At 53.4% G+C, this 11,157-nt stretch overlaps 1 protein-coding gene across 3 annotated transcripts in view; it reads right to left on the reverse strand.

Annotated features, from left to right (window-relative positions):
• The window catches only part of Pde2a (phosphodiesterase 2A), a 90,486-nt gene extending 87,753 nt beyond the window's left edge, over positions 1–2,733 (reverse strand). For 2 of the 3 annotated variants that reach the window (XM_029479518.2, XM_029479517.2), the window contains exon 1: positions 2,479–2,733. In XM_029479518.2, the coding sequence (XP_029335378.1) occupies positions 2,479–2,549 (71 nt within the window). In that variant the 5' untranslated portion in view covers positions 2,550–2,733. The remainder of the gene's footprint in view (positions 1–2,478) is intronic. The other variant, XM_021166409.2, reaches the window with a different exon arrangement.
• Positions 2,734–11,157: the final 8,424 nt, after the last annotated feature.

Genomic DNA, 11,157 nt, shown 5'->3' on the forward strand with positions numbered 1-11,157 from the left:
TATGGTATCAGTTTCCATCCCTGTCTCTTTCATACTGAGCATGCTTTGAGTGTGAAGACTGTGTTAGTGCCTCTAATGACCGAGTCATGGGTACCAAGCAGGCTCTAGGGAGGCCCTGTTGATGAACAAATGAGTGAAGTAATGAATGAGTAAGTGAAGGAGCCAGGCGGAGGGGTTATATTTTAAAGGACCTGGCAGCAGAAGGCAGAAAAAATGCAGTGCTGGCATCAGTGTAGCTGAGAGTGAGACTCCAGTCCATTAAGATGGAGAGGGGTACTGATGGGAGTACATTCCCCCCGCCCGCCATCACCATTTGGCTAGATCCCAGACAAGCCATCAGCAGTCTCTGGGGACAAGAGCTGGAGTGGGAAGCAGGAAAAGTGGCAGGAGCTGCGTGGTGGGTAGGGGGAGCTGGGATTGGAGCCGCAGGGAACATGGGCAATCAATGTCCAGTAAGCTGACTGGACCCAGAGCAGCCCAGGAGCCCAAAGGAGAAGATAACCAGGATTCTGAGGACCAGGCTGAGGATAAGGCCCAGCTCTAGTCTAGCAGTCAGGGGAGGGAAGCAAAAGGTAATTCTACCACTATGCACCTCAGCTAGGAGATCTCTCTCTCTCTCTCTCTCTCTCTCTCTCTCTCTCTCTCTCTCTCTCTCTCTCTCTCTCTCTCTCTCTCTCCCACCCCCCACCTGAAGATACACTGCAGAAAGTTCTATTCTATCTACCCCCTTGGCTGACTTGTCCGGCTTGGCCCCAGACCTCCTTGTTCCTTGAACTGGCCTGGCCCCTGCTCTCCTTTTCTGAGCCCAGTTCTCTGAACAACCTAGCCAGTGTCACTGAAGCAGGTCTCTAACACAAACATAATCTCATCCTTCCTCTGCCCAAATATTCATATCCCTCCCTTGCAGAAAACTCTTCAAGGTTCCCTTGGGACCTCTGTTCAAAGCCCAGGGGATCTGGAGTTGGAAGTCCTGCAAGCTGTGGCTCATGCCCTGTCTGCAGCTACTTTGTCTCCACAGCTTCCTCCCTGTTCTTCCGCCCAATCCCACCTCTCGGCTTTGGCTTAAACCATTCCCAAGATGCACCACCTGTTAGCTTGTGCTGTTCTTTATTGCTTCGTTATTCTCGAGCTATTTTGTGTCTGTGCAGTTTAGGGGGCCCCAGAGGACAGGGCCATTATTGCCTATTTCTTTTCTGCATCTCTCCACAGGGTATAGAATGAATTGTCCTGGGCTCAAAGAGGTGGTCACACATTCAGCCACCTCCTCCCTCCCTGGTCAGGCCAAAGTGTCCCAACTGTGTATTCAACCATGAAAGAAAAGAAACCCCCACACACAAATGGGCACCAATAGGCATATATGTACACCGATTACACAAAGACCAAGATGTACACATATTCTCACACCAGCCCCGTGATCACACACCCACACCAGAACACTTTAAGTGAACACACAGATCCACCTACACACACATAAAGAGCAGTTACTCAAGCACTAATAACACACAACAGTGAATGCACACCCAAGCAAGCAAGCAACATGCATACTGAGTCGCTGTGACAGAGCACACACGTTAGCATGCAGGGCAATATGCAAATGACCTGACATGCATACCTCCTCCTGCTGAGGCAGCCTGCTCTCACTCAGACACAGGCAGTACCCTACCACAGCCACACAACCCCACACAGGCTGCTTCACATCCAACCCAGGGACCCCAGAACCCTCAAGACCTCCACACCCAGGATGCCCCTTATATTCCACAGGTGTGTGTGTATGTGTGTGCGTGTGCACGCGCTCACACACAGACACACACACACACACACACCAGCACCACTCCACCACCATCACCTGCTTGCCACCTTGGAACTTCTCACAGTGGCTCCTTCATCCACTCATGCAGCTCCTGAACAAAGCGGGAGCTTCGAGGCTCTCACTACACTATCCTGGGACGGAGGCTTTGAGGCGAAAGTTGCATAAAGTAATGTCCCAAACCCTTAATTCCTGATTCTATGGAATGTATTACCCTGATACTCTCTTGTTCTAGGATCACTCTTACTTATATGTATCCTTATTCTCTCCTATACACACACCCTAGACTCCTCTACACACAGTCCTGGCGAAGAGTGTCCTTCTCCATGGTGCTGAAGCACCACTCAGCCACCAGAGCTCCTAGAAACTCCTTGGCCAAACTCCTCACCGCACCCTAAGGATAGTTCAGGCTTCTCACCATCCATCCCCCAGCCAGGAGCCCTTCTTCAGGACCCCAGCTTCATCACCTCCTGGAAGGATGCCAGGCATCACTCCTCTACACAGAGACCCCTAACTAGGTTGCCGTCCTTCAGCCGTCCCCAGCAGGATTGAACCTCCCATGTGGCTGATTTCCATTTCAACCCCAATTCTGAGAGGGACTCCCCAGACCCTGTCCGTGGTATCGTTCGCTGCTGCTTATCCAGCCCCCAAACCCCCTTGCTAGTACTCACGGCTCAGCCGGTCGCGCTGCCGGGTACTGCTGGCTCCTGCAGAGGATGGAGTGGCCGCATGCCTGCCCCATCACTCCTCATCATCTGCCTCCCCAGCCAGACTAAGGTGGCACCTCACCCCGTCCCCCCTGCCCCCACTGCCCGGAGTTCTGACTGGGGCACTCCCAGCAGGCATAGGAACCAAGAGCAATGGCTGGTTCTTGACTCTGCCTGTACTCAACACACGATCCAGCTCTGCTGCCTGGGCTGCTCCGCCTGCCTCTCCGGCTGCTACTGCCTCTGCTGCTAGGCTGGCTCTGGGAGGAGGCTAGAGCAAGTCTGATAATGCAGAAGGGGGAGGGAGCGTGGAGGAGGAACAGAGAGAGGCCCAGAGAGAGAGAGAGAGAGAGAGAGAGAGAGAGAGAGAGAGAGAGAGAGAGAGAGAGAGAGGAGGGAGGAGGGAAAAGACACACAGAGGGAGAGACTGAGAGATACACAGACACAGAGAGAAACATCTGAAGGGAGAGATAGCTGCATCTCAGAGAGATAAAGATGGAAATACAGAGACCAGAAAGGATGCAGAAACACAGCGTTCTCATAAGAACCAAGATGGGGCTGGGGACCCCAGGGACAGGAGGACACAACCCAGACTTTCAGAGGCCCCACCACAAAGTCCCTCAGGGTGCAAACACACACCATTGTCCTCAGAATCTGGGACGACGGCAAAGCCTCTTGCAGAACTGTCATCCCTTCTAGGCACTCTGGCTGTCTTTGTGTCTTGTCCTAGGGCGCATACCAGTGTGAGCTGTCTGTCACATAGCAGACTCAGCCTTGTCACAGAGCCTACCTTTGGTGACTGCTTCCCAGGGCCACTGTGGGAGCTGATGCCTGAACTACTAGGAGTTGTGAGTACCCAGGTGCCCCTCCCCCACCTTCAGTGGCCACAGGTTCTAGGCATGGGGGGAGATCTGCACCCATATCCTGTCCTCATGGAGGACTCTTCAGGACAAAGCTTTAACCTAACAGAACGGGAGCACTGCGCAAAGGAACAGGTAGGCAGTTGTCTCAGTAGACAATTATTGTGCGTGGGAGAGAAAGTGCCACACCATGAAACAGGCGTGGTGGTGGGTGGGAGACTGTTAGGGTAAGGAAATGGAGTTCTGACTCTACCACTGATTTATTCATACGTTTGCAAACACCTACCGCTGGTCAGCCCCATCAGCTATGACTCAAACTGTTTCTTGCCCCTCTGCCCACCCTGACCCTAGCAGGAAGTTGGCAATGTTTCCAGTGGAGGGTCTAAGTTGTGTCTTTAAAGGCAGAAGGGAGAGCTAATCCAAGGAGATGCTATGGTGAGTCTCATGGGTGACCTCATCTCTCCAAGTCATGGAGAGAGTGCCACCCCTCGCATGCGTGCGCGCGCGCACACACACACACACACACACACACAGCTCCAGGCAGAGAAGCCCCTGAGACTTAATGGAAACCTGACACAAGCTGAAGAACCAGTTTGTGCTGGCAGCCTATCCAAGCAGAGTATTCTAGACACAGTAGGCCCATAGCCTCAGATGTGCCAGCCTTTGCTTCCCCCCTGGAACCCCAAAGATGGACCTGAAAATCACGGAAAGCTCTGGGGAAAATGCATTGCATTCAGAGGAAACAAGGATCAGGATGGTTCTAAGACAACTGAGCCAGTTCAGGAACTGGTGTGTCTTACTTAGCCTGGCACCTCCCTGCTCCAGGATTGTGAGCTGAGGTGCTCCCCAAGGTCTGGACCATGGCTGTCTCTCACAGCTCTCCCTCGGACTCAGAATCTGCTCACAGACCTGAGCGGCTGGTCAGTGGACCTGGGCCAGAAGAGTTCAAATGAGGGTGCCTCCTGGGTGTGGGTGCTCGAAGCCTTGACTGGCCCCCTTTCTGCTCTCCCACCTGGAAACGGTAGTGGTGGCTTCCTGCTCAGAAATCTCCTGGGAACAAGGTATTGTGCTCTGCTCCTTATCCAAACGCCAGCCCACACCTTACAGTTCCCCCGTAGCAGGATCAGCAGGAACAAGGTCAAAGTCCAGAACAATGAAGATGAAGTGGGCTCCAGGGCTCAGATGGGATTTGAATTCCAGCTCTGCTACACGCCTAAGGGAGCCATTTCACCTCTTTGAACTCCAATTTCATTTCCTCACATGAAAGACAAGGTCACAGATTCAAAACATAAAGAACTGTAAAATTTGGGGGAACAACTCTAATTTCTCAGTAAACGGTTGACTTCCTCATGGACGAAGACGTTGAATGGATGGAACCCAAGATTTTCTAAGTCCCACGTGCCGGGACAGGGGCTTCCCCAGGACAGTATCTGGATGGGGAGGTGCGGAAAGGGGCGAGAGATTGAGTCCAAGACTCTCCTCATCACCCTCTACCCCTCAATCGCTTAGATCTTCCGCCTGGCTGCAGACTCCGCCCACCCAAGACCTCGCCCAAGGACGCTCTCCAGGGTACCGAGCCAAGTCAGCCGCGTTCTAAGGCCCCTGCTGAGAGAGAGTCAGCAGTCATTGGTTTGTTTTTGTGTTTTGTTTTGTTTTGTTTTGTTTTGTTTGTGTGTTTTCTAACTGGGTCGCAGTAGAAGCAAGTGGGAGTAGGAAGGATGCTTATGGAAATGAGGGTGGCTGCCGAAAGTGATGAGGGAGTGTCTTTCTGGGACCGGCCTCCACGCTGCCACTCCTTGCCTCCGGAGGACTGCAGGATGCCGGGTTCCAGCTATCTTCTCTGCCCAAGACCACGACTTTTCAGCGCCAGCCTGTGCCTCCTCCTGCGCTGCTGTTTCCCTCCTACCTTCCAGACGGCCCCTCCTCTGTCTCCCTCCCGAGGCGTATCCCATCTTTGCCTCCACAATGCGGATGCTTCTAACAAAATTCCCCCATTCTCTTTGTCCCACTGGGCAGCGATCCTTCTCCCAACACACACCAACTCATCCAGCCCTCTTCTTTTGGCACCTTTGGGGTGCCAAAGGCCAGTATAGTATGTCTCTGAGCATCTCCTCCAGGAATATCCCATTGACCCGAAAGCCAAATAGTGAAGAACCAACTTGACTGATGATTGTGTGTGATGCATCAGCAAAATTTCCAACCCCAAGATTGAACTTTACAGCTTGACCTTTCTCCTCCCCTCTGCTCCCCGCATCCCCCATCCCCAGAAGTCACTGGATTCTTACATCCATACTTATTCACAGGTCCCCGACTCCTCCCCTTTATTCTGGCCTCTCCCCAGCCCCCAGTTCCAGTTCAACCTCTGTATTCCACATCCATGCTGCACCTAGTGGTAGCTTCCTGACATATGCTGTCACACTGTGCTCCCTCAAAACCCTCCTTCACCCCCAACTCCTCCAGCCCTGGCTCAGGGTCCTCAATCTGTCCCCGAATGATCTCTCTTTATCCTCTTCTGCTACAGGTGTGTGTGTGTGTGTTGGGGGGGGGGTGGAATCTCTATCACTTTCCAGTCCCCTCTGTTTCTTGTTTTGTACAATGTTTATCCTCCAGAATACTGACTGGTTTCCCTTCTTTTCTTTTTCTTTTTCTTTTTCTCTTTCTTTCTTTCTTTCTTTTTCTTTTCTTCTTCTTCTTCTTCTTCTTCTTCTTCTTCTTCTTCTTCTTCTTCTTCTTCTTCTTCTTCTTCTTCTCCTTCTCCTTCTCCTTCTCCTCCTCCTCCTCCTCCTCCTCCTCCTTCTTCTTTTTAAATGACTATCCCAAATCCTGGCCTGCCCTTCCTGTGCCATCTCAGCACACACCCAACCCAGCACCCCTGGGATTCTGGGCCTGGAGCTAATATGCTTTTGGCTTTTCCTCCACACCTTGCATTTGCCCTACCCGCTCCTCCTGGTCTGGGTTCTTCTCATTTCATCTGCTGAACCCTCCTTTCATGGAGGATAGGCCTTGACTCCCAGCCCAGCCCAAGGGTGCAAGGGAAGAATGCTGATGGAGAAGTCCAGATAGAGACCAAAGATGGAAAGGAATAGGATCGTGTTGCAGTGAGTCTAGTAAGGAGTTGGGGCGGGCTGCTGTCCCCTACTCCCTGGGGCAGGCTGATGCTGCAATATACTGTGCCATCCACTGGGGATGGGGAGTAACTGCCAGGCCCTGGACTTCACATGGAACTGGGACACTCTGCTTGGGGCAGGGATATAGAGTGGGGGGTCCACCCTGGGTCTTGTTAACAAGCACCCATGGGACAGGGGAGAGATGAATTGGTAGCTCAGAGAGTCATCTCACAGTGCCCTTCCCCCTGTGGCCAGGAAGCTGCCTCCTGTAGGTCTGATGCCCAGAACGATGCCACTGTGAAAGGCCTGGCATGTATCCTTGGTGCCAGGGACAGGTCACTGAGCAGGGACCTCATCACACCACCAGGGACAAAGCCTTTGCTTTGACCAGGACATGGAAAGCCACCATGGTCTCTAGAACAGCTTTAGGGTGGAACAACTTCTTCACCATCTCAGAAAGGTGGCTCTGTCGGTCCAGATGAGGAGACGTGGCTCAGCTTCCTCTGAGGGGCAAGGCTGGTGACCTTAGGATGGGGTAGTAATCTCCAGTTACCACTGGGGATGAAGCACTGGGACAGATATCAAGTCAAAGGAGAGCCAAAGGCTACTACTGTGTCCTTCAACCCAGAATCCAGTGGCCCTGCTTCCTACCCAGTGCAATGGGTACAGCTAAGCAGATGTGGCTCAGAGGAAGACTGAGGCAGATGAGGGAGGCCAACCTGGAGTACAGCTGGATCCTTGGGTGCCTCTACTAGATGCTGATATCAGGGAGCATAGAGGTCAGGGCCAGAAGGTCCGACTCCTCATTACACTGGTGGGCAAACAGGCCAGGGACATATCCAGGTCCAAAGGATGTAAAGAGTACATAGAACTGGACCACAGATCAGAGACTCCTGGTCATTGTGTCCCAAGTTACTTTCTCCTCTTCATACTCTTGCCTCTCCTCTGGTAAGGATGGAGGCTCAGCAAAGGAGGCTGTGGATAGAGCTTTAGCACTTGGACCCCCTCCCCACAACAAGAATGCAGCATTTTACTAGGGTGGGTCAGAGCAGAGGCAATCCCTGAGTTCCTCTTCTAAGAAAGGTTTTGCTGTCCCCATCTCCCTCCAATCTGGCACACCAGGACCCCCCTTTCCCGGAGTCCCCCAGCCTCCCACTCAGTCCTGCTTTACCTCTTCTGTGCAACACCCCACACCTGAGGAGGGAGGGAGGGGGCGTGACTCAGTGGGATAAAGGCAGCTGTTATATTTGAGTGATTACATAAGCCAGGAGGAAGGCAGCTGCAACGTGACTGCACAGAGGCCAGGAGACAAGTCAAGTCTGGGTTGTAAGGCAGGGAGGGGTCTCCTCCTGGACTCTGCACACTCTAATCTATGGCAGAGACAAGTCTTTACAGAACCAGAAAGCAACCACTGTGCACAGGTTGCAAAGTCTTCCCTATGTCTAGGCACTTAAGGAAGGGTCTATCCCACCCCACCCCACCCCCCAAAACTAGCTCTCAGGTTTCTGGACACCCTAAGGCCAGATTCTGATGAAGCTGCAGAACCTGCCAGGGACTCCTCTTCAGCAAGGAAGACACAAATGAGAAAAGGGCACCTGCCAGGACGGGTTGTCCCAAGCCTGTCTGTCCTTGCTAGGCCACTCTCTGGCCACCCTGGGTCTCCCAAGGGTGAAGTGAGGGAACACACGAAGCCTTGCCACAGCAGGTATTCCGTATCCTCACTGGCAAGGCAAAGGGCTGGTTGGGGGTTTCACAGGGAGTCCAAACTCACACTGAGCTGACTTCTCTGCCCTGAGTAAACTGACATGGGTGGCCAACTACTAAGTCTATGGGGCCCTAGGCAAGCCCCTGAGCTCTGTTGGTGTTTGCAGTATCTTCCCTGCAGTGTCCAGGGAGCATCAGAGCCTGAGTCCTGCAGCCCGCAGTGCAGTGAGTCAAGAAGGGGTAGGACTAGAACGGGTTGCAGGCAGATGCAGTGACCAGCACTGTGCACCAGCACAAGGCCCACAGCCATCAGGCCTATGGGGTTCCTCCTACGCACCCTCCCCAAATCCCGGAGGAGGAAGGCTGTGCCCACCCAGACTGTGTTGCCATGACGCTCATTGGTCTCCATGGTTCCAGGCACACAGCCCTCCCCTCATCAAGAGGAGGGCTGAAGGTGACAGGAGCTGAGGAGATGCGGGTTCCTGGCGCCCCCTCCTAGTCTATCTCTCTGCCTGGATCCTTGGGGTTCCTCGACTTGAACCTCCAGGAGACAAAGCAGAGAATGACAGTTTCCACTTCAGAGTCAAAAGAGTGACAAAGAGGGGACTTATGCAGAGAAGACAGACAAGATTGCAGGGGAGTGGCAGAGGGGGGAGGGAGGGTGGAATGGCAAGAGGGAGGGCACACTCAAGTCACCAGGCAGAGTGCCTCCCAGCTGATAAGGAGTGGGAGCTACAGTCCTTAGGCCCAGCTCTTTGGTCTGTGGGTGGGGGTGGGCGGACAGAACAGAGGAGGAGGAGGTGGGGGAGGAGCAGCAGCAGGAGGGAGAACAATTTTCCTAGAGAGCTCTTTGTGTGTGGGTGTTCCTCCTCCACGTGCTCTGTGTGTGTGTGTGTGTGTGTGTGTGTGTGTGTGTGTGTGTGTGTGTGATGCACTTGAGTTATGGCAGTGCAAGCTGAGGTGTGCAGGCACGTGTGTGCAGAGCATGAGTGTGTGCCTGTGGCCTGTGTCACTGTGTCTCCAGGGTGATAAATACAGCAGTAGGAGCTGTAACCAGGGCAGAGAAAGTGTGGAAATTTCCACAGGCTGAAAGTAGCATAGAGGAGGGTACGTGCCAGGGCCAGTGAGCTCTTCAAGGGGCCATCCCCCTGGTTGGTTAGCTGGGTACAAATCCTCCCCATGTTTTCATAGAACATGGACACTGCGAACAAGAATCCAAAGGCATTCCCTGACAGGAGAGGCAGGGAGATTCTGACCAGCTCTGTGTGGGTGTGGGTGCACACGTGCGTGCATGTGTACCAGTGAGACAGAAACAGTCACACAGTCTGAGAGTAGGATCTGGGTCATTCAGGTCACTAAGTACTTAAGTGGTAAAAAAGATGCTGTTTTCTGGTAGGGATAAGATCCTAAAGGGCCCATTAGACAGGGATGTAGTCGTGTCTCCTGGGTAGCCGGTAGAGCTAAGACCTGACAGCTCGGGTGTGGAGGGGAGGCCTTAAGGTGTCTGGTGCTGAGTGTGTGAGGCCCTGGGGCTGCATGGGTGTTAAGATCCAGCTACAACAGGTCCTTACTTCAGGCCATCTGCATTTGTCTGTCTCTCCTCAGCATCCCCTACCCTCCTGGCTTCAGGACTTGAGCCCTTCATGAATCCCTCTGAGCAGCATCCTCTCTCCTCACGGGTTTCCTCCTCCCCCACACCACCTACTCATCTGCCCCACGTGTGCGTGCGGCAAAAGCTCTGCACACAGCAGGTATTCAACAAGTGCTTGGTGAGTGAGAGCTGAACACAGGAAGTAGTCAATAAGTGCTGGCTGAACCTCTCAAGCTCTTCTCCTGTATGTCACAAAGGTGTCATTGCAGATATATCTAGGAAGACTAGCAAGGGGCACGGCTAGCACTTCACACTTACCTGCGCCTGCTCATTCAGTGTTCCCAGGAGGCTATCAGGATGCAGCTTAGCTCCAAAGGACAGAGATCTAAGTAACTGTCAAAGCCACGTGGACTATAAAGGATATCTGCCTACCCATCCATGCTTTCCAAAACAGAACTATGTGCAGGCAGCAATAAGAGCAAGGGAAGAGGTTCCGTGCCCCCTCCAGCCCCAGAGTTAGTACGGAGGTGGCAGGGTCCAGCTTTCCCCCACCTGTCTCACTACAGCCTGTGTGCCCAGAGCTCCCTGGAGCCAAGGGTTCCTGGGTCCTCACTGCTGGATATCATGCAGAGTGGGAGGGTTGAAATGAAGGAGCCAGAAGAGAGAAAGGCAGATACCCCGGCCCTCTTCTGCCCCATATCCTCCCCTGCCCACTTTTTCCCAACACTCCACCAGCAATGCCTCGGTGCCCAGGCTGTGCACTACTGCAGCTTCTCTCTCAGAGTTCCCTCCCTGTTCTCCTCCCCAATATCCAATCCCACCCCCAACCACACTTCTCCAGGAAGTCCTTCCTCCTTCAGGCTCCCTACCCCTAACTCTGGGCTCCTCCCATCCCAAGCAACCTAAAGTACCAAGTGTATCCCTCCCTTCTGGCACTGGCTCCAGTTTTAGGAATCCTTGAGACAACAGAACCTTCTGCCCTGCCCCCCACCCCCAACACTGTAGTCACGAAGGTTGAGTCTCAATCCTGCAGGGATGTGACCTCACCCCAAGGGAAAGCACTCTACAGTGTCAGATAGTGCTGGCTACGGGAGCGAGCGCTCACAAGAGGGGAGAACAGGCTGAGAGCATGAGGAAAGCTGAGGAGACTCTAATGTCAGGCAGGGAAAGCAGAGAGCAGAGGCTCAGGCTGCATTCTGTAGGCATTGGGCGAAGGGCTCCTCTCATGTCCTAGAGCCCAGGAGATCAAAGCAAAGCACCTCTACTGTGCTGTCTTACAACACATCACTAGTTGCAGGCCAGAGGCAGGGCTGAGTGGTCCAGCTGGCAGAAGAACAAAGCCAGATCCAGGAATATCACTGGGAGGGGAAGGAGGGGAGGG

This window comes from Mus caroli, unplaced genomic scaffold (genome assembly GCF_978045245.1).
Source record: "Mus caroli unplaced genomic scaffold, Mus_caroli_1 scaffold_8, whole genome shotgun sequence".
Classification (NCBI taxonomy): Eukaryota; Metazoa; Chordata; class Mammalia; order Rodentia; family Muridae; genus Mus; species Mus caroli.